The 24,120-nt window shown below is 37.8% G+C and overlaps 1 protein-coding gene across 1 annotated transcript; it reads right to left on the bottom strand.

The window, feature by feature from the left end:
- Positions 1 to 1,074: 1,074 nt before the first annotated feature.
- LOC124166632 (puff-specific protein Bx42) lies at positions 1,075 to 15,515 on the bottom strand. Its single transcript, XM_046544250.1, has 11 exons — positions 15,447 to 15,515; positions 15,068 to 15,212; positions 14,836 to 15,003; positions 13,065 to 13,247; positions 12,833 to 12,957; positions 10,740 to 10,875; positions 10,433 to 10,549; positions 8,010 to 8,151; positions 7,026 to 7,125; positions 2,921 to 3,202; positions 1,075 to 2,508 (listed from the first exon to the last, which is right to left on the bottom strand). The coding sequence occupies exons 1-11, from the start codon at positions 15,461 to 15,463 to the stop codon at positions 2,271 to 2,273; spliced, it is 1,653 nt and encodes a 550-aa protein (XP_046400206.1). The 5' UTR covers positions 15,464 to 15,515; the 3' UTR covers positions 1,075 to 2,270.
- Between the last annotated feature and the right edge of the window lie 8,605 nt (positions 15,516 to 24,120).

Below are 24,120 nucleotides of genomic sequence, written 5' to 3'. Positions count from 1 at the left end.
CGCCGAAGCACTTCAAAGGGTCGCTAATCCGGGACCCTATCCTCGACCAGCTCACCCACGCAGGACCATCTTCTCCTCCACCCTACGAGTAGGCAGCCTACCTCCGGAAAAGTGATCGCTCTGACTGCAAATTGAAAATCAATCAATCAATCCGATCATCAAAAACTGATTATTTTCATCGCACTCCTGCCAATGAAGCAATCAAGTACGTATTTGAACTGTGTTTCTGCAATGAAAAAATAACGATTTTGCTAACTTTGGTAAAATGACCATTTTTCCGGTTGTCCGCAGCCACGTTTTTAGCAAAGTTAACAAAATCGTTATTTTTCATCGTAGAAACACGGTTGAAAGACGTGCTTGATTGGCAGGAGGGCGATGAAAACAATAATTTTTGATCATCGGATTGATTGATTGATTTTGAAATTGCAGTCACAGCGGTACTTTTCGGGAGGTAGGCTCCCGCTGGTAGGGTCGAAGAGCCGGTCCTACGTGGGTGAGCTGGTCTAGGATAGGGCCGCGGATTAGCGACCCTTCCGAGGGTGTACACACCCATCCTGGAAGTACCTGCTCCATGGGCCCACGAAACGCATTTTAACCTTTTCGCCGCATGTGAGGAGAATGTTTTCGGAGATAGAACAGCAGCGAAAGGGTTAAGCTCTCTGCAGACAATTCTGTCTGCAGTGTGCTGGCTTTGCCCCTTCATGTTTTCATGCCCATCCCAACCATATTTCACCCCTTCATTCTGCCAGTTCAAAGGTTTTGAACGTTGCACAAAGGTTAAGAAAACACTTAGCTGTTTCACAAAATAAAATATATTGCGACCGGTTTCGATACAGCGTATCATCATCTGGCTGTATCGAAACCGGTCGCAATATATTTTATTTTGTGAAACAGCTAAGTGTTTTCTTAACCTTTGTGCATCATGAAGGAGTTTCACCATGTTACGCCAACCACCATCGCATTTTTCGTTTTGAACGTTGGCAAGGACTGTAATATCATTTAGCTTTAATAAAGATATACATGAGACTTAAACTTTAGCCTGTTGATAATTACAGCTATGTAAAAAAATTGAAATTTTGTAATGTGGTAGTTATTATTCATCATGCTTTGTGTACAAATTTTCCAATAGCATTCGTTTCTTGAACACATTTCACTGACATACACACACAACTTATTTCTGAAATGCTGAAAACATCCGACAAACAAATGAATATCAGCTGTAAAAAAGTATGGTGCTCTCATTTGCTCATACACACATTAAAAACTCAACTTCATTCACCTTTCAATGTGCCTTTTGGTCTTCTCAGAAACAATACTAAAAAGTTTGGAAATTTGATTTTGGATAGAATATATATGCATTTAGAGAAGGATTAATATTTTCTCTCCTTCATGCATCAGGAAAAAACTTAATGCCGATACCAAGAGCAAAATGGAAAGAAAAAAATAATCACTAGAAGTTCATACCAAAATTATTTTTATCAATATGTGACTCAAGTTCATTATTGCATCAGCAAATGGTTGTACCAATGGCATTGGCATAATTGCCAATGCCATTAACCTACTTACATATGTACAACTATTTCTATTAATTTTGGACAGTAAAGAATGTCTCTCATAATCCTTAGTTTTTTAACCACTAAAATTGCTTTAAGCCACTGGGAAGGGAAGAATAACAGTATTTCAATGAATTATTTTCATTGAAAAATTGACAATAATAAGGGTAAAAATAAGAAGACACCGTGATCACACAAAAAAATCGAAAGAAATAAAGAATAACAAAATGAGAATCCACAGTGACTTACTTCTTACTTCATCTTCCATAAGCTTAGTAGCAATTGATAAAGTCAATTCGTTGCAAAATATACTAAACATTACCTCATTTCCATCTTAGTCTGCATACTTACCACCTAAACATAGCAAATCATGACTGTCACATCCTACGTCACATCACCTTCACACATTTATGCGTATATTCACAGATTACTCCATAGGCATCAAATTTTACACAACTCCATCATTACCCGAGCAATATAAATGGCAAATGAATAAATCCAAAAGGATCGATCTCCATCTAATAACAGGTGTTATTTATTTGATGATTATCATCAGGGAAAAAAGCTCTCCATAAAGAGAAACAAGAGAAGCAGCCAACTTGAGAGAGATTGAGAAGTGAAAATATTGACACTGGGCTGCTGGAGTCTGCAAGGAATACACATAAATATGGGCCTGTTACACGCATGAAGTGAGCACACAAACATCCAGGATACATTTCAATCTTTCCGTCTCCTCTTCTCCTTGTCGTCTTTTCGATCCTTTTCAAAGCCACTGCCACTCGGCCCACCACCACCACCTTCCTTGGGTCTCTTGCTCGCGGCACGCTTGGCTTGCGTAAGAAACTGATCCAACCCAAACGGATCTTCCTCTTCTTTTTCGAACTGAACTGGACCACTTCTAGAGGCAGCCGCAGCTGTTCTGTCCGTACCACTGAAATCTTTGTCAGGAACAAATCTGAAAAAAAAGTAATCAATATAGTTTCTATCAATAAAGTTCATCCCAATATAGCAAATCAACTTTCTGTTATGTTATTGAGATACATCAGCCAGATACAGCGGGACCACTATCTAACAAACATATTTTTTTAGTGAAATTTTGCTACAGTAAACACCTTTCTGCAGTTCTAATAAAATTCACATGTGGAAGTATAGGGAATTTTTATAAATACAAAAATTCACAACTACGAACGAGGTCGAACTTCATTCAGTTTTCATTTCAATTGCAGAATGCAAACTTATAAAACAATCTCCGAAGACTGTAACTAGAGTGCTTAACTTAAGTGTTCCACTTTCAAGTCACTTTCAAAAGGTTCTAAAAAGTCTCTCACTGGGGCAATAATAAGGGATGGGTAAATGAAAACACTCACCTGCTCGTTTTGACCAGCTTCTCCAGGTCTTCTCCGTACGCATCTCTGTCCCCAGCATTCCTTGTGGGGCGATAAAGATGCTGGCCAAGTGACCCAGCCTCCCTCCAAGGTCTATCATACACATTGTAGCTCTCATCATCACCAAATCCACTGTCCATTCCCCTGGTCTGATTCAGCAGCCTCTGATCAAACTGAGTCTCACCAGCGGCACCACCCTTTGAAGGCATACCAAGGGCAATCTGTTCACTAATATCACGTTCACGCTCCCGCTGCAGTTTGGTCCTGAAAATAATTCACACAAATGAGTAAAAGATATGTAGAGTAAATAATTGTGGCTATTAATTACTAGATTCTGTCTCCCAGAAGTTGTTTTCTGGCCACTGGAGAGCAACTGCTAAAGGCAAATGTCGGAAAAATATTAACATCAACAAAAGTGCTACAGCAAAAGTGGAGTTTAGCAGTAATTTAGAAAGTTGAAGGTACCACAGGATCATTACTTTCTCAATTGAGAGAGTAAGAGGGTAAATAAGTGGTTAAATTTGAGCATTGTAGGCTTCATTAAGCGAGTGTTTTTCAGGCTTCATTGGCATACGTATGACATACGAAGAAAACAGAATGGTGAATTCCGTACAAATTTTAATAACTCATAATATGCTAGTTTCCAGGCATGGGTATGATCGTGGGTAAAATATCTACCACACACTTCTCATGGCCAGTGTTAGAGAAAAAATGGGTTTAAAGCATGATATATACAGTGCAACCTCGATATAACGACACCCCACGGTGCACTAACAAACACTCGCTATAGCGAATTGTCGCTTTACCGGAGGTGGAGCAAATAATAGCCAATATACCTGTTGCGAACAGATATACAGGAACAGGAGTGGTGCGGCGACAGATAAACATCTATCCGATAAACGTAAGCATAAATCCAGACGATAGGCGATGTTTTTTTTGCATCACTAAATTTCCTTACTCAAATAACGACTAACTATTCAAACAATTTATAAGCGCCGCACTGAATAAAAATCATGCAAAGCATTGTTTCGTCAATCATTATATTTATCGAACGACAGTTTACCACATAAATTTGAGACTGAGCACTCCATTAACTTCATTTCTAACAGATCGCTAGCAATTACAGAGGTTAAGGAGTCTTGATGAAAGTCTTCCGGCGGTGAAACCCTCGCTATGGCGAGAGCCAACACCGAAAGGGTCTCATAAAAACGAATTTTTTAACACGCTCATTATAGGGTCAATTGACGGTGCATCGGCTATATCTCGTAATAGCGGGGGTGTCGCTATAGCCCGTACTCGCTTTAACGAGGTTCCACTGTATATAAAAGGGTTAAAAAATATAGAGGCTTAAAGCATGTTCCACAATGATATTGAGTTTATTTAACAATAGTAATTTAAAAAAAAGTTTAAGAATTAAGACGTAGCCCTGATTGATTATGTATTATAAGTGAAAAACAATGAATATTTGTTTTCCAGATGAGGAGTAGTAGTGTAACCATAACCTAAAAACTTCATAGGCAAGTCAACCCCTCAACGCAGTCATGCGTACCCAGTACGCTTCCTGACCTACTGTATATATTATTTTTTCCCCGCCAGATATTGTATTTTAAATTAAAACTAATTGCTCTATCTTTTGAAGAAATGTTTTTCCTCTCCAATAAAAATATTCATAGCGACTTTATGCCTTCAGGATTTATTTAAATGTTTCGATGAAGCTCCGTTTTAAACCAGCTCGTTCACGAATTCGATCCAAAAACTCAACGCCTTCCTTCAACTGTACTGTCTTGAAAACTGCCGCCTATTGTGCTTGTGAGACATCTAGATGGGTCAGCTACTTTAGCTTGAGATACGGTATCTTCTAAGCTTACTGCCTTCTCTCAGTCTTCTTGTGTGTCGTCACCTCGAGCCCCAAGTGTGTTTGGTCCGCCTCCTTAGTCCTAAGCGTCCTAAGCGAAGGGGCCATGTGCTTCGCTCTGCATTTATTTTTTTATTTTTTTTCTGGACAGTAATCAACGAAGATAAGATTCCTTCTAAACAGTTAGCGTATACCAGGACCCCTTTGAAATATTTTCTCGTCTCTTGATGGAGCTTCGCGCGCGCTTCAGTCTACTAGAGTCGTTCATGCTGTGTGGTGTTCTTTCAGGCAGGGCGTTGAAATTCTCATCGGGTTTACTTCCTGTGCGTGGTATTTTTATTAAAAATTGGGGATCCTACGAAATGGGCATAGTATTGAAAGACAAAAAGAGACACGGAAATCGGTTTGTGTGTTAGGTTATAATAAATTCATTGGTGGGGTGAATTTCATGGATCTGTTATTGCATTCGAATCTAATGGAAAGAAAACGCCATTACAAGTGGTGTATGAAGTTATTTAGGAGACTATTGAATGCCGCAGTCCTAAATTCATATGTTGTTCACAGGAAAAACACGTATAAAAAATTGACTTATCATTTCGCGTGCCATTGGTCGAGGTAATATTTTTGAAATATCCAACTTCATACGGACTGTTTGGACATAGCCATCACTCCTTACACAATTTAGTACCAAGACTCACAGAAATACTCCTAAGGACAATTCCTGCAGCTGGGAAGAAATCAAAGTCTCAAAGGAGGTGTGCAGTTTGTGCCTAATATGGGAAATGAAGAGACTGGGTGTACTGGTGTGAAAAATGTGTAATGGGATTATGTTTGGATTGCTTCAAATCAAGTCACACGACACAGATTTTCTAAGGTAAAATCATTTGAATATTAACATATTGACGTTTGAAACATTAGCACGTGATTACCTATATGAAATGATAAGGTAATAATAGAACAAAGTCGGAGAAATGGGCGGAGTGATAAATTTTCAAGTAGGCGAAACGGGTAATCCTATCGAAAGTATCCAATCTGTTATGAAATTTTTGACCCCGAATAACTAAAATACATCAGGTAATTGTATTTTAAAAATACATGGAATGTTAGAGATCTCAGAGCTTATTCGAATCCAAATTTAAATCTTTCAAAACTGAAATTTTATTCATTAGTTCATAGAAGGAGATACATAAAACAGTAAATATTTATTCAAATCGCTCGAAAAATCATTATATAGTAGCGCATTATATTACGCAAGTGTACAAAAATTTTCAACGATACTGATCGTATATTATGAAAGATATAAATTATTGAATGATAGTATGCCAAAAAGGCGAAGTCGTTTAAATCTCATCCGGCCGCTGGGACGGGATTTAATTAAACGCCCGCCGCACTTGAGGGGTTAAGAGAGTGCAGATGATCAGAGAATTAAATAATCTAAGAACTAAGAAAGACTAATGAATGTCAAAAAAACAATCATCCTAAACAGTTGTTGCTGAGGATGATGGTATTGGCATCTCACAAATGTAAACACACATCAACTACAACAATTGAGAGCATTGTGTTGAAATTTATGATCTACATTAGTCCTGCTAGCATATCATTATACTTTCTAATCGTGGCTAAAAAAACATGTGAGGAAAAAATCAATTAAATGCATATAAAAGGAATGAACTGCCTGTCTGAGAAAAAAATATTCTGAATAACATGAATTGATAAAACATACTCAACAGATATTATTACAATAATTAAATTTGTGAAGATGTTTGACAGTGTTTCCAAGGAAAAGACCCAAAAGATATTGAGAAAGCATGATATTGAAAACAGGTTCAAATAATCTGAATGGAATTTCTATTTATTTTGTTCATCAGCCTTGACGCCCTCATCCATTGCCATCGATAAACAGTGCTCTACTGTGATTAAAAGAAGGAATCACTTTTGGGTTAGAAACTAAGGCAAGTGCATTCAAAAATCACTGGCCATGCTGGGTAATACCCAATTAAATAATATTTTCTCTAGAAGTAATTAGTATCACGGCACCAATAGTAAAGAAATATTAAGATATAAAAGGTTTAAGATGGCCAAAATACATCAAAAAATTCAAATGACCAACATACACCATTAAAAAAATGAAAGAATTTAAATGAACACACTATAACTCATCTCATCAGAAATGGAAAATTATTTTGATTACCAAAAATTGGGCATGATTGGTGTACCACCACATACACATACCTTTTATCTGGAGCAGCTCGGGCCAAATTCCTGTCTCTCTGCCTGTCCTTATGGCGCTCATAGCGGAGTTGATCTCGCTCACGTGCTTCCTCATCCTTTTCTGCAAGAAGTAATATGAAGTTATTAAATAAATCCAACCAAACAAATGAAAAAAATTGAGAAAATCCACACTAGGCCTTCTGAGTTCCAACCAGAAATGATACGTCCACAAGCATAACCAAAGCGGACACATGGTTTGAAATATTGGTATGGATGAGTAGTAGGTGAACTGGACAGAAAATTCTCTCTATTTTCATCAACTGAGTAACACTAAGCATCATTCCTCATTATTATATCACACCCATAGGGTATAAACTTTATCACAAATAAAAATTACAATAATGCGCAAGCAGCCTATCCAGAGATATTCAATATGGATAAGATAACAAATGAGTACTGGCCAAAAATAGTGGGGCAAAAAAGGAAAAAGTGGTGATAGGAGAAGACATAAGCATTAAGAGGATAAGTATTCACCATCAGTGTTAGCCAAGGCATAAGGGGAAGTTAAGCCTGTGAAAAGGGCAATGTTAAGAAAATGATAGGCCAATGATTTTTGCCAAGCTGAAGCCACAGGTATTGCTATAGAAACAGAGCAAGGAACTCTAAAATATCTTCATAAACTGTGGCTACTTCAACTCACATACTCAATGATGAAATATTTAAGCACCTCAAGATGAAAAACACTATTTTGAAGAGAGAAGCATCTGTATGAGATGTGAAAGTACAATACGTGAAACTTTTATGTTATGACTTTTAGCTGAAGGCACAAAGAGAGAGCAGGAATTCATTTGCAGGAATATACATTAAATATGTACTAGTAATTGATGATTATCAGAATCTGCTACTTGCATAATTTTCCATGAGCTACAATTTCCACCACTGTCAAAATTGAAACAAACTCAAGAACAACCACAACCAACTCAGTGGTTATTGAAATATTCTTACCGACAGCAGCCAAGGTGCGTATCCCAGCTCTTTCTTCTCTGGCCTTTTGGGCAAGAGCCCTGAGATTCTCTTCCTTCTTCTCCTTCTCTTTCTGTGCCAGCTTCTTCTCCAGCTGTGCTCGCATTTCCACCGCTTCACGAGCCTGGTAAGTAAGCACAAAAAAGACTATTGGGCAGCGATTAAAAGGTAATTTTCATGTTTAAATTAACAGTTAGTTTAATAGCCATGGAATTCCTTCCTAGCACAAGACATTATTCCTAATGGCATTGGACAACATTAGAGTGCCTATCCCAGTGCACCATTTAATTCATGTTCTTGATTCCAGAAACATTTGATGATTTTCTGATTTGACAAAACATGTTATCCCACGTCATTAATTTTTAATGAGTTTGTGGTAACTTTGAATGGACATTTTCCACTGACATTGGCAAAACGGTCTACAGTGATGCTGGAGCACGGCATAGAACAGAAATTCCTGTTGAATTTCTTCCGCCTCCATTAAGGGTTATTTTTTCAAGTTTATGTCGCTTTACAATCTACTTTTACTAATAATTTAATATGGTATCCTATGTCCCTAAAAGAAGAAAGGCCGTCATTCTTTTATCAACCCAACACAATGACTGTGAAAAAGCGGGTCCAGATAATAATTGCAAACCTGAGATAATAAGGCATAACAACCAAACTGAAGTGGAATTTGATGACATAAAAGACATGGGAACATGCATGTGTCCACAACTCAAAAGGGTGGGTATTTCAAATATTCATGGGAATTGTAGATGTGGCTGTACTGAATTCCTTCACCATTTGAACAGAAATCATTCCAAATAAAAAGCTAATGAACTAAGTAGAAGACGGTTTTTTTACTAGAGAATTGTCAATAGGACTCTATCGAAATAATATTATCCAAAAGAAACTTATAGCTATCAATTGTGTTGAAAAAAATGCAGTATGTTATATATTTTTGAAAGAAAAAGATTCAGTAAAGTGTGAGATAAAAGATGACATGCAAAACTGCATCCCCAGTAGATCAATGAGCTGCTATTTTGATTTTCAAGAAGAGGATAAAAAGGTATGGTGCATTGAACTGGATGTTTTAAAGTAGTTAGAAGCTCCCACAGGGAAGAAAAACTCTTATTTGTCATTCAAGTGCCAGGAATAAGGTTGAATGCAATGAATTTTATTATATTCTAACTTCAATAACGCCGATAGTTTACATGTTGCTACCTTTTGTACTTGTTTTATCATAGCACGTTAGTCAATGTACAGTTACAATAGTAACATATGAAAGATTCCTGCCATTTCACACAAAATCAATGTAAAAACCATAATGTAATCTACAACATATGCATTTGTTACAAAGAACAAGATATTATGTCATTAAAAAAGAGACATGGTGCTGCATTATGAGAAAGACAGCAAATAATTTATGAAAAATAAATGGGTTGGCTGAGATACCCCATACAATCGTTTGCATAAGTTTTTAAGGCACCGTCATGGAAGGGTTAAAATATTTGAGGAGAAGTGCAATTGTATTTAATTTTAAAATGCCAAACTTCTACAATATCTTGCCTCAGTCGGTTGCATTTACTTATGACAGAAAATTGATAAAATAAGCATAAAATGAAGTCAATGAGTATTTAACAACCAAAATCTACAAATACTTTTTAATATCAGATTCAGCATTCAGGTTTTTACATCTGTATTTATAAAACAGATTCCGCAATGTTAAAAAAGAAACAGGACAAAGACCTAAATCATTGAGGAGGTTCCGTATTAAGTACACAAACTAAAAAATGTACTTTAAGCTTCCATTATTAGAAAATGTTCCTCATCATCTCAATGCATCACAGATTTTTACAGGCAAAAAAAAAATTTGAATTCACACAACGTTGAAAATTCTATGTATATACTTTTAATCAAACTCTTTTCCAGCAATTTGCACTGTTAGTGGCATCATTGCTGTTATACTAATATTTTAACATACTGTGCAGAATTTTTACGCCCAAACTTCAATTTTAACATGGTTAATATGATACGATCAACCTTGAATCAGATTTTTTTGTGAAAGTGACACTCTTATTCTAAAGTAAACTATGTTTTTCCACCATTACAAATACAATCACTGACATGAGAGCCTAAAGAAATATTCCTTTAATTTTTTAAAAGAGATTTTCAACAATTGAAGATGAAAAATTTTCTAGCACATAAATTGGAGGGAAATAATGAGCAGCACATATTTTACAAGCTTCACCAACAATAAATTTACTTAGTAACAAGAGGAACTTTCTTAATATGGAATTTTCCAACAATGCTAACAATTACTCATTGATACTAGATACAGCTTAAAATTGAGAAAATGAAAAAGCTGAACACACTAAATTCTTGATATAGGGAAAATGATAGGAAACAACAGAACAACTTACTTTCCTGTCAGCAATATAAAGCGCCTCGGCAAGTTTAGCGAAATTTTCATTGATGTGCACTTGCTGTAGGCCCCTCCCATCAGCAGCCAGACGCTTATCTAGAGGAATGGTGTAACCCTGAAAAAGAATGCAATAAACTAAGATAAGAAATTTAAAAAATCTGTTTGCTTTGTCTATTTGTCACTCTGGATATGATGGGCGAGCAGAGGACGCCATAGAAGGTTATGAGGAGGAAATTATTTAATTCTCAAAGGATACATGGTTCAGTATGGAAAGATTACTTAAAATAAAGACAAATCTAACTTACTTTTGCGTTCTTCCAGTTTGAAATGCATGGGGGTATCTTCCACTCCTTCTGTTCTTTAACAGTGACTTTCCTTGTTGGGGAATGCATTACAGGTGCTGGAGGAGATGGAGGTCCTCGAGGAATCTTCTTGTTTATTCTGAAGACCAAGAAGAAATTCCATTGGAATCATGAATAACATGGATAAATAATCGCTGTATTTAGCATCATATATCGTGTTTGTCTTCATCATCACCCCACTAAAGACAAAAATATGCATCTGGACGTTTCTTGAACCGGGAGACGAAAGTAGTAAATTTTCGTCGGAGATTTTCCTATGCAGGTGAACGAATGCCGAATATATACGTTTCCTAGCTCTCCCCCTTTTATGATGGTAGCAGGTGAGCGATGTCTTTGTTTGGGGACACAACACTACGGCTTCACCTTCGAACTCCGGGAGAAGGTTCGGACCCCTCGTCTAATATTAACCCTCTTAGCGGTAATGGACTGCAGTCATACCATTGTTTATCCAGGCATTTTGTAAAATAAATATTTGTTCCTTACTCAAAAAATATAAACTAAGAATCAAATTACAGCAGACTCCCAATCATCCGGGTTACGGATTATCCGCGCATGATTTTCACACTCGCTCAATTTTTTCTGCGATCTTCTTAAAAAAAATCATTGGAATCACGGCATAATTCTAGGATACACCGGGATTATTATTTGCGTTAGAATCCCCTTCGTGAATCGATCACGTGCTAGCTGCATTCATGGGAGCACCGTGTTCCTTTTTTCCCAGCCTCGCAGTGCGCGACCGCGGTCCATGATTATTGATCATGGATACATGCCGCGCAGCAGTGGCAACACGGCAACTTGTGCAAGACGCGACTGTGGCGTGGTGCCCTACAGTGTAGTTTCCCACATCGAGCAGTGGTTTTTAAGCATTCGTGCAAACTACTTTTCTGTATTCATGATCACACAGCCTCGGATGTGTGGTTTTCGAAACCAGGCCTCACATGGAGCATTAATAATACGAGTACAACCATGTTATCGCCGCTAAAAAGATCGCAAACTGGCAAAGAAAGCTCTCAATGAGTCCGGGAAGCACTGTTAAATAGAATAACTGCATAAATAATAATATATTGTTTGTCTTGTGTAAATTATGAACATTACAAAACATTTAAGAGGAAGTTGGGATTACCCGTGTTTTCTGATTGTTTGTGCCGTCTCTCCCCATCATTAGCCATTGGGATAATCGGGAGTGTACTACATTTGTCTTTTGAGCAGCATTTACAATTTTTAAACAAAATTCTACACTAAATATTTACTTATATCTCGATTTCAGTATTAACATCAACATGGAAATTGTTGCTGCATTAAATGCATTAATATTGACGGTAGAGCTTTGCTTAAAATTTTTACAATTCTCAAAATAAAATGAGGAATTCAATTTGAAGCCTGCAATTTATGTTCAAGCAACGATTATCCATATAGCTAACTCATATAAGCAAAGCATGACTGAACACGAACCAATGCCACTGGTAGGGTTATAAACTCCGAAAGGAGGGAGCCCAAACTACCCTCGGAATCCAAGATGATGCGGAGTCCCTGCTAGGAAGGGTCGAAAAAGATTGGTTCTGAGAGTGTGTGATTATTCACCACACCCTTCTTCACGAATGTCCTGCACAAATGCTCCATACTATGGGGATGGAAGAATCTCTCGGGGCTCAGGACAGCAATCATGCTACCGGCAAGAAATCCACCCTCACAGAAGGGTTAATGTGGATTAACTGGTATTTGGCAAGCGTACTTTAGTGTCATATACCGTGTTTGTCCTCATCATCACCCTCGTCCCTACACCCTGAATTATTGCTTACCCCAACCCCCACTGTTACAGGTATATAAATCGGTGATAAGCTGGTACCTGACATCTTGAGAATAATGGTTATCTGTTGAAACCTAGGTCAGTGTAAGTTTGACTTAAGTGTGGAAAATTATAAAAGTCGGTACACCCTTATATCATCATTACACCAATAAAATCACAAACAAGCCTATAGGATGTTTCCTTTATGTTGTCACATTGAATAAAGAAAGGCTATGCTAAGTGAACACACCTGAATTTTGGAGGCTCCATAGGGTCTTTCTGAGCTTCAACCATCCTAATGACTCTCTGTTTAGCACCTGAGTTGAATGACACACCTTGCTGAGATGGAGTGTATCTAATGTACTGAGCAGGACCCTTTAATAGCAAAAAACACAAACGTATGAAAAATGTGGCCACACAATAACACCTCATGGGAAAACCTACCACCCATGTGCACCAGCTAAATATACCGAAATACAAACCAATTTTTCAGCAAGGCGGACTGGCATTGCGGCAGTAATCTTGGAATTAGTAAGTTTCTCAAGGGCTTTCCTTGTCCTCTCGGTATTCTCCTCGATTTCTTCCTCAGAAGGCTTCTCCAAAGAAGGGTCATCCTCTCCAACTACTTCCAATGGTAGTAAGTCACTTAACTTGGAGTATATTATCTGAAATGATTCATTCAGGCATAAATATTACAACTGAAACTTGATTTACACATAAATTACAAAATCTAAAATAGCTAAATTTTGAAACGGTTCATGAACACACCTCTAAATGTGAAGCAATTATTCACAAGGAGTGAAATATCAAAACATTCTAAAAAAATAATTTCCACCAAAAGAATCAACCATAAATACATTCTGTTTACAAGAAAAATCTGTTCTATTGAGTAAAATCCAACAAACTAACTGAAATACTTTAAATTCTTGCTAAAACATCACTACCTGCAGAAGAATTAATGTTGACTGACTAAAAAGGGAAGATAAACATGACATAAAAAAGATTATGCTACGGTATAAAAGTATTTAATGCTGGTTTAAAAAAAAAAGAGACGGCACAAGACAGCAGAAGTTTGGTTATTAACCCAAGGGGAAAATTGACTCTCTGAAAACTTTAATTTCAAAGAAATTCATGGAATTTCATGAAAACAGAAGTCAACTCAAACCATAATATCACAAACTTGATCTAACTAAGATAAGAATATGAATGAATTTCCTTATAATTATGACACCAAAAAGGTTCGCGAAACTTTAGAGTATACCTTAAGTTAGCATTTTCACTATCGGAAAACTTCGATAAGGTGTAACAAAAAAATAAAAGCTCTGTAGCAAAAAGTCTTACTCCAGTGTGGATGTACAACTAAAACTAAGCACTGGCTAACTGATTCAACATGAAGGCTGGTTTGGATAGGTGTGAAGAGATCTCACCACATAGTAAGTCACAGTTAAGCATAATTTAGGGCAAGCAATTGTTAGCAAGCCACAGTTGAGCATTCAAGGTAGGTAGATTCCCAGGATTCCCTAGAGGATTTTCTAGGAATACCACCAAGGGATTCCAATAGGAATATGGTTCGAGGGTGACCAAAGGCTTAGTCTGGGATAAAACACTACTTATTTCTAATTCTTGCTCCTAGATAGGTTTATTACGCAATATATCCCATTTAAAATATTAGTAAACAAGTGAAATTATAAAGAAAATAGGAGTAGACAAGCGACATAAACAAATATAGACTGACATTTGATATTGCTTGTGTTTAATATCATGACATTACATTGATGATTTGTCTAGCGATAAAAAAATGGCTTTTGCTATAAAGAGTTCGAAGTGAATGTGACGAAGTATGTGGACCACAATCCTTCACAACAAAATTTCTATCCCAGATCAAATGAGTATGTCATTCCCTTAGCTTTCGGAGAATATTCAACATCTCACTGATTCGAACTCCTACGCGTTTAATAGGAAATACTTAATCTCTACCTGGGATAAAAATTAAACATGCTAGCAACACAAAATAATGAAGACGTGCCAACTTTCAGGGTTTCAGTGGGTTTGTTACACATTTACATTGATGCACTAACTTACATATGATCTAGTTTCAATTATGAAGTATTTCCCATATTCATTCCCTGAAATTTTGACGGTGTACAAGAGAAGATAAGCAAGCATTCATCCCGAATATTAAATCCAATAACAATTAGGTATATAACCCTAGATTTATTGCTTAATTTGAAATCAAAAATAGAATTAACATACCTTATCTTTTGAGTGTCCTTGCCTCGCGATAACATCATATTTAACTTTTCCTTGAGTGTCCAACTGAACAGCCAAAGCATTTGATGTGCTTGGGGCATTCTCTTTTGCCATGCCAAGTGGGTGCTGGGCAACATGAATCTCTGGAAAGGCCCCACCATCTCCGAATTCCTGAAAATATACTGGGTTAGCTGTGAAATAACAAATTAATACCAAAACTTGAAGATAACCTCACCTCTACGTTTCGGGGAACCCATCCTGCTCGATGACCGTAAGGTGGAATGTGACTATTTACAGGCACAACGGCGGTAACTGTTTGTCGTAGTTTGTTTCGCTCTTCATCTCTATCCCATATAGGCTGCGTAGGCGCAGGAAGTAAACTGAAACAAAAATGTTAAGCCACATAAATTGTAACCAACAAATATTAGGCAATGAAGTGCGAGGTAAACAAATTAGAGCAGTAGGGTTTACCCAACAGCGAAGCATATAGATAAAAAAATTCAACGAAAATGAGGTGATATATGTAAAATTTATAGTGTTACTGAAAATGGCGGTGTTTACGTTAAAATGCATAGTAAATTAGAGTTTAATAATATAAAGAAAACATTTCTGACCTCGTCAACGACGCCATTCTGGAATTCTGTAAAGGTCTCCGAAGCGACCAATCAGCTTCTCGACAGAAAACTTACAAATTTTAACTAAAGAGGGCAGTAGCTTAGAGGCAGCAAGGGGAACATTTCAAATACATCTCTTGCCGGGAATGAATAGTTCTGAATAGTTCCTACATGTACGTAGGAATCTACTTTTGGAATATGGAGAATAGAAATGATCCTAGTAAGTAATTCCTTCGGCAATGGAGAGGTAACCAATCGATATCAATTTCAAACTTCGACAAATGTTCATCTTTGCCAAAGTCAAGAATGAGTAGGTATGTATTAATTAGCCGTTGGAAACACTTTTCAAGTACATTGGGTAAGTTCTTTCAAACTAATATTCTATAATCAATAATAGGAAACATAATGCATCTAATAAGCATAGTTCTAGTAGAAACATGAAAATGTTTCCTTTGCTAATACAATAAATAAAGAGCCTTATTCCCTTTGTTACATGCGTCAAGCACATGAAGATTCCATGATTGATGGCAGAAAAGGATGATTACTAGACAGCTTCAAGCTTGTTGTACAGAGTTAATTTCCTGGTGAAAAGAATTTTAAACTCATCATCATTGCAAAATGAAATATTTATTTTTAAAATTCATTTAACACTAAAAATTGTTTCTTGTGGCTGTAACAATCACTAATTTTCTACTGGGAAGTAGATATACCTTCTAACCTTGTAATTGTTACTGCCAATTACTAGTTCTCTACAGCTAGTTATGCTTACTACGTAACACGAAAAGGGAAACCTTCACTTTACTCGGTTTCAAGTATCTTTAAATGTCAGGGCCAAGCAATGTAGGGGATGATGGCCACCTGCCCTGTCGATTTCTGAAACAACAATGCCTGTTCGCTGTCCGTTTGAAGTCTGTTGATAGCCTGTTCGAGATTAGTGAACAGGGTATAAACAGCCAACGAACAATCTCGGGTCACTCACAAGTAGGAACAACTTACGAACAGCCTACCAACAGTTTGTACTCTGTTTGCAGCTTGTTCCTTAACAGGCAGGAAACAAGCATTTCGGGAACAATAGTGAACAAGCTTTGAACAGGCAGGGGCCGGTTGGTAGTATGTTTCACCGAACAGGGAATGAACAGACAACAGTGAACAAACACTAAACACCCTATCGATTTACGTAAAAATAATGCCTGTTCGCTGTCGTTTGGAACCTTTTGGAGATTTTGAGAACAGATTATGAACAACGTACGAACAATTGTTTCAAGTTTCGGAATTTGGACAACAATTTGGATTAATCCAAATTTAATTGAGTACAAGGAAGTTTGATTGAATCCAAAGAAAATATCATATCTACTTAAACAGTAATTATACACGGTTGAATTCATTATCACGATTACCGTCAACCACGGATGACGGTTATTGAAGTGAGCACGCAAATTATATTAGCTATCCGCTCGGCTTACGCACGTTAAATACTTTACTTCGCCAATTACAGGCAGGGGCCGTATGTTTCAGCCAAAGAGTATGTACTCTGTGGTTTCAGCGGACTGGGAACGAACAGACAACAGTGAACGGACAGTCAACAGGCAAGGGCCGGTTCATTGTCCGTTTCACGGTACAGGGTACGAACAGAAAACAGTGAACAGCTAGTGAACAGGTTCTCAACAAGGACGGAAAGATAGCGTGGTGCTGCTACCTACCTATAGAAGATAGCAAACGCAAACAATGACGCCAATAACCGATACCGTTATCCGGACAGTTTACGAGCACATGGTCGACTGTGTTGTGGTGAAGTTGTTGGTTGCGGAGAAAACAGTTATTTATTTGAGTATTATTTAACCTGTGCTAAATGCCCGCAGTGACGAATTAAGTAATTCGGGCATCCATTCAGTGATAGTGAAAGTCGTGAAGTGATATTTGTTCTTGAGTGTGTTTATTTAATAATTTATTGTGTCTCTTAAGTTTTTGAGCAAGTACTGAGATTTGTATTGTATTTGTATTATGCGTATGTGCGTTACGTCGCCAATAAGAACCGACAAACATTGTCAGAGGACTGTCTTTCTTGTAGGTTTGTTTGTGAGAAGTGAAATCATCGTGTTCAAAAATATTCTTTAAAGGCGTGTTTCTCTTTTAAAATCACACGTATTATGTTGACATAGTGCAGAATCCGAGTTGTATTAATTTAAGGAAGTACATATTTCTTTGATGAAGGCATGTGAAATATTTTGTTGGTGTAGTGGTTGTTCTGTTAATGATGACAAAGCTTGCTTTTCTACAACTATTCAAGATGTTTATAACTATAATGGAATATGTGGAAAAGCACAATAAAAGTTTTTCTTACAATCATTCAAATGAATTTCAACTTTTAATTCTATTTTAACATAAATTATCTCTTGTCTATTATGCCCAACTTAGCAACAGTGAACAGTTAAGGAACAAAGTATGCGCATAGGGAGAGAACAGACAAATAACAGTCTTCTCACAGACAAGGAACAGACAAGGCGTTCCAATTTACATTCTACGAACAGTCGCCTGCCTGTTCTCTCTTGGTCAAGGTACAGGGAACTAACAGCCGAAGAAAACAGGCAATGAACTGACAGCGCACAGTCCCCTGCCTGTTCATTGTCTGTGGTCCAACAGGTAAGGAACAGAGAATGCCGCTTTCTTAACAGGGAGGGAACAGACAAGTAACCCTTTTCTCACAGACAAGGAACAGACAAGGCGTTCCAATTTACATTCTACGAACAGTCGCCTGCCTGTTCTCTCTTGGTCAGGGAACAGGGACCGAACAGCCAACTGACAGACAATGAACAGACTTTATTGTTACAGAAATCGACAGGGTGGCTGAAACTAGCTGTCAAACAGCTGGAAAAAGTATAGCAGCCCAAAGTAGAGGTAGTCTTCTCAAGCTTATCATCCAACCCATATCTGAGGGTATTCATTCATTCACCAGCTTTAGCAGATGCATTTTTGAATGCCCTTTTTTCTGGGATTCATTTTCTCTTCCAGTTTAACTTTGAAGTATAGTTACCCACTTAGCATTGAAAGCAATTCGTTTGGTTTTCGGAGTTTAAGTTTGCCAACTCATACAGATGAGTGTAGGCCTCCAATTTCATAAATTTATAAAATTCGTGAAGCATGTATAAAAAACACAAAGTTACCCTTTAGCTGCGGGAGCGAGAAAATTTTGCTGCCACCGTGTGCGGGACATGAACGGGCAAGATATTTTTCCGTCGACGTGTGTCTAGCAGGTAGTGGACCCTCACAATCCGGGACTGCCCACCCTACCCCTTGAAGACAGACCATGAATATAATATGTCCTTGGTAATTACGCAGGGACGGAAGACCCACCACCGATAGTATAAGAAAGAGAGACCAATACGTTCAAATAAGTTTCCCAACCCAATGGACAACAGCAAGACGAATAAATTCCTAGGAAATGCAAGGATTCGTTGGAATTGTTTTCATCGTGAATGCACCGCGGAGAGCAGGGAGCTCTCTCTCGGAGACGGGATAATCCGGGTAGCACTCCCCATGGTGAGGATACTCAGTCCTTGAAAGATGCCTTTGTGCTCTCTGCCACTAGGTTGGGGTGAGTTCAAGCAACCATGGAAAGGATGGCAATAAAATCTTAAGGAAAGGCTGCCTGTGGTGAGAAAATCTGGTCAAACGTCGAAAAACGTTTTCCCCGCTCTCACCTTGCAGATCGTTCAAAAACATTCCTATAGCTTGAGGGTTAAATATGGACTTTTCTGCACACAAATTTAACTGAGACATGGCAAGCATGTACCACATTCTAGGGGCACTGAGCTGAGAGGGCCACACAAAATGGGCCTCTAGCTTATCACCCTGTTGCAATGGGCCTGAATGGTGGCTGTTGCACATGCATAGCTGGTACACCACATGTTCCTTCACTTTCCCTCTTCTTGCTGTTGTTGGTGGTAATTACTCAGCTTAAGCCACTGACATGAGTACGGTGCCACCTCTAGATAGTGGGTAGAAAATGAACCTAGGCATGATCCTTTGGTTGGTCATATAGTTGGCAGATCGAGCTGCACCTTTTGCATTTTCCTGCTTCAATTTCTCATTTTCACATAACTTCTGACAAAATTTGGTAGCAGTTTTGGTACTGAATGGGGTATTTCCCCTCTGTGAGTTAAAGAAGGAAAACTCAGGTCAGAATAAATATAAAATAACTACTCCTTTCATTCAATGAATGAATTATTAATCATATTACTTATAATTAATCAAATTCAGCGGTTTCCAAGGAAAGAATAGTGAAAATTTAACAAATGTAAATGATCCTTGTCAGTACCAGGTCAACGCATGTGTGGCTATTGGTCCAGAAATCTTCACCCCACCCTACTCTCTCCTTTTTGGGAATATGAATGATGATTTTTCTCCCTAAAAGAATTTGGTTTGCCTCCTATTTATATATGACTTATACAGTTGCGTAGCCAGGAATTTCGTTCAGAGGGGGGTCCAAAACCAGGGAGAAATTATTTGAAAAACAGGGTACTAATTGTAAGTAGAGGGTTTTAAACTAATTTTAACAGTTTTAATAATCAAAAAAACTTCATTTGTTAAAGAAATATTTGGTAAATTCATGATTTTTCAATATTTTGTTTTCTTTTATGAAGGAAAATATGTAATTGCTTTTTTATATTTGGGAAGGGAGGGCCAGACCCTCACCCCCTGGCAATGCCACTGCTTTTATGTAGAGTTGGGTTACGATTGTCTCTCCTGCTTTTTTTAATTAGTTCTGCAAGAATGTCATGTACTCCTGATGCCTCATTCCTTTGTGGTTATCTTATTATGTACTGCATCATATTCTGATCTTAAGATTCTGGCTCCCATATCATCCTTATCTGGTTCACCTTCATCTTTAGTTGCTTTGTGCTGAGATCTATCATTGTATGAATGTATGTATGACAATTACAGCTGTTCTTTCAATCTATTCAATTTGTCTTTGTTATTAGTCAGGAGAATACAATAGGGTAGTTTCCTTCATCAAAGAAAACGAAAGGCAAAGAATTTTCGGAGTTTCAAGAAAAGACTCTGAGATGGGAGTTTTAACAAATGTTCTTAAAACATGTATAACAGGTTCTAATTTCTAATTTATCCCTTTATAGTTTATAAATTTTTGGGAAAACTTAACTATTTTCTTTGTGTCTAAAACAATTTGGTATTTTGCAAAATCATGGTATTTAACTAGTATAAGTTGTGGCTCCAATGGGTTGGGGAGAGGCTGTAGCTCATCTAGCCCACTCATATGGTCTGTCAGTGTTCTCTGTTTCTCTCTCTCTCTCTCAAATTACATCCCATTTCCTGATGATTCTTGATAATTCCTTCAGATATACCAATATCTTCAAGTGTTCAACGTATGGTCCATTAATTATGCAAATGTACCCAATATGTAGCTATAATCTATGATAGAAATTTTCACCTGGGTCAATATTGGAATTTTCAAAATCATATAATGCAATCATGGTATTTACATATCCTATACGGAAGTGAGGCATGGACAATGACCGCAGCGGAGAAAGCAAGGATAGAGGCCTTCGAAATGTGGTGCTACAGAAGAATGATGAAAATCAAATGGATCGACCGAGTTAGTAACGAGGAAGTCCTAAGAAGGGTAGGAGAGAAGAGAAGCCTCATGAAAACCTTAATAAGAAGACGGAACAACCTTATAGGCCACATCTTGAGACATGATGGCCTGATGAAGACAATCGTCGAAGGACAAGTGGAAGGTAAGAATGGAAAAGGAAGACCTCGAACAAAATATATGGAACAAGTAAAGAGAGATGTGAAAGAGAAGAAATACGTAGGTGTGAAAAGATTAGCTGATAGGAGAACTGAGTGGAGAGCTGCGTCAAACCAATCCTAGGATTGTTGACTAATGATGATGATGATGATGGTATTTACATATATATTAAGTTTAAGCATATTATAAATAGGTGTGCATGCATGAACATTAAATTGAAGTGATGGAGAGTGCTTCATGATTAACATGTATTTTTAATTTTTCTGTCTTTTATTTAAACTATAATTGTAACAAGTACCAAAATTATAAACATTCATTTAGAATTTGGAGAGTAGATTAAAATAAATACTTTATTCTTTCAACCATCGTGCATGGTAGAGTACATATGTTTATGATTTGAGCAGTATTATGTGTGGCTATGAATGAGGATATGTTCTCAGAATTAATGCAATGGTGAATTGGAATCTATGTACAAAATTGCTTTCTTCCACAGTCTACAAAAATTGCTTACCTTCATGGACTTAGGAGCAGATAGGATCAATATGAGGCGCACTTAAACAGGTTTTGTCTGAATTAACTGGAGAAAAGTCAGCCTCAATTAGGTTTTGTTTCAGGGGATATGTCACAAAAAAAACTACAGCCTCTATTATCCAGTGACATGCTCATAGTCAGAAAAGGGAAGAGGTGCTTCGTTGCTATGCAGGTTTTGTACAAAAGTAATTTTTTTTCAATTCCCATGCATCGGAAATCTATAAATTTTGTCAAATAAGCAATACGATTTGTTTGTTTATTGGTAAAATTCAGAGTTATTGTTGATTTATCACAAGCAGCTGTAGTTATTATGGTTTGGCCACCATAGACGTTTTTTTCTGAATTCCACCTGATTTAAACTTTAGGGCACCAGTGGAGGTGGTTAATATTATCCAATTTTAAGATGATTTCATATAAGGCCTGCCATACAAGTTCCGGCTCGGCCTCAAGGCCGGGCCTTGAGGCCGGGACTGCGCAGTTTGGCCGGAGCCGCAGGCCTTGAGGCCAAACTGACAGTGTGTGGCGATGCCTTGAGGCGGATTGTCGGCCGGACGGCGGCCGGACGGGAAAACAATAGGTCCGGCCTCATTGGATTCCCATCCGGCCGTCCGGCCAACAATCTGCCTCAAGGCATCGCCACACACGTTCAGTTTGGCCTCAAGGCCCGGACTGTACAGTCCAAGCCTTGAGGCCAAACTGAACGTGTGTGGGGGGCCTAAGAGACCTTGATCTCAGTCCACAGCTTTTAAAGATAAAGTGAGAGGATTAGTGTCTATTGGCTAGTTGTATCGTAAGGGGATGTATTGGGGGCAGTCCCTGCAAGGGAAAACATTTCTGTGGGCGGGGAGGGAGATAAAGCTCCCTCTGCCACTCCTCTAGCTACCTGTCTTTCCAGCAGCATTGTAGGTGTAGATACAATTCATTAAAAAAGCCTTAAATTACATTTACAAAATGATGAAAGTTAAAGTCATAGTTCTTTTTTGCGCAGGAAGATTATGGCTTATGAATCTGCCCGTTTTTTTGAATAATTTTAGTACATACTCACCCAGCCTGGATGATGTAGGTGCAACCAAACCAAAGGCTGTGGTTTCTATTCCCACGTGGGTAGGTGATCCCTATACAAGGCATAGATGTTTGTGTTGTACATTGTTAGTTGGAAACCACTTTTTAAAGGACATTAGGCGCTGTTTACAGGGAAGTTGGCGAAAAAATTGGGGCTCTGGCGGCAATGATTAATTTAATTCGATTTTGAAAAAAATTGGATCTGATGCTCAGGTATAATATAATAGGTATAAGTCCCCTGCATATTCACATGTGGTGAACTCTCTCCAGTTCCAGTGCTTCCCAAATTTAAACGCCAATGAACTTTGCACTATCATTTTTCCACCCCTGCAATACCTGCCTGCAGTCGAGGGAGTCAGTCTAATCATGCACACTACTCTTTCATTCGCTGAGAAGATAATGTGTTGATATTATTCTCTATGATTTTCATTCTTTAGTTCCATACACTGAATCTGTACTTGCATATTATTTGCAAATTTGGTATTTCTTTCAAAAAGTTTGTTCTATTACCAAGGAGAGAGCACTATGGATTTTTTGGTTCCGAGTGATTTGGTAGCAGATGTTGAGAAATGCAACTGCAGGTATTCTTGTTTAGCACAATGTACTTGACATCATTTTCACTCTAAACATGACTGCGTTTCAAGACTGCTCTCTGTTTGTTCAATCCATCATCTTGCTTTACCTCAACCAAGGGACTTGCCAAAACTCACCTTACCTCTTTATGAGCACAGTGCTGGGGTGCAGCAGTGAGGGGGGATAAAAACCCCCCCAGAGCTCAGAGAAATTTTTAAGTTTAATCCATTTTATTTAATTGGGTTGATATTACTAATAGAATAGTGTAAGGATTATTAAATTTCCCTAAGAAAGCCATAAAACTCACCATTTTGAACCATTTATCTTGAAATTCCGCAATTTACTAATCTCGCATCTACCGCTTATCCTGGTGTGTATTTCATACCCCCACACACCCCTGTATGAGCATAGGAGAAGAAAAGAACACGATTTACCTCAGTATATTCACAAAGTTGTTGGCTCTGCATTAGGTAATAATCGTGTGGATTATCAGTTACTGAGCCGTGGTGACTTTATTGATACCTATGGGAAGTGAAATAGATAGCCACAAGAGTCAGCCTGTGACACAAAAAGTGTAAATTATACCGTCTTAACTCTATACTAACTTAATTGTAATCTGTCCCTTCAAATGCAGCACTTTTTAAGAACATATCTTTAGTGTTAATTGAGTGATACACCCGTATTAAAGTACTTTATAGCACCCATAAATGTTTCCTCTATTTAAGTTGAGTGCTTAACATG

This window comes from Ischnura elegans, chromosome 10 (assembly GCF_921293095.1).
Source record: "Ischnura elegans chromosome 10, ioIscEleg1.1, whole genome shotgun sequence".
Taxonomy (NCBI): Eukaryota; Metazoa; Arthropoda; class Insecta; order Odonata; family Coenagrionidae; genus Ischnura; species Ischnura elegans.
This window is presented reverse-complemented; position numbering and strand designations above follow the sequence as displayed.

What these genes read in the sequence shown, in the direction of transcription:
- LOC124166632 (XM_046544250.1), bottom strand. An exon ending in AAGGACACTCAAAAGATAAG is followed by an intron (nt 13,248 to 14,835) that starts GTATGTTAATTC and finishes GAATCATTTCAG; the next exon opens with ATAATATACTCCAAGTTAAG. An exon ending in AAGCTGGTCAAAACGAGCAG is followed by an intron (nt 2,509 to 2,920) that starts GTGAGTGTTTTC and finishes CTTTTTTTTCAG; the next exon opens with ATTTGTTCCTGACAAAGATT.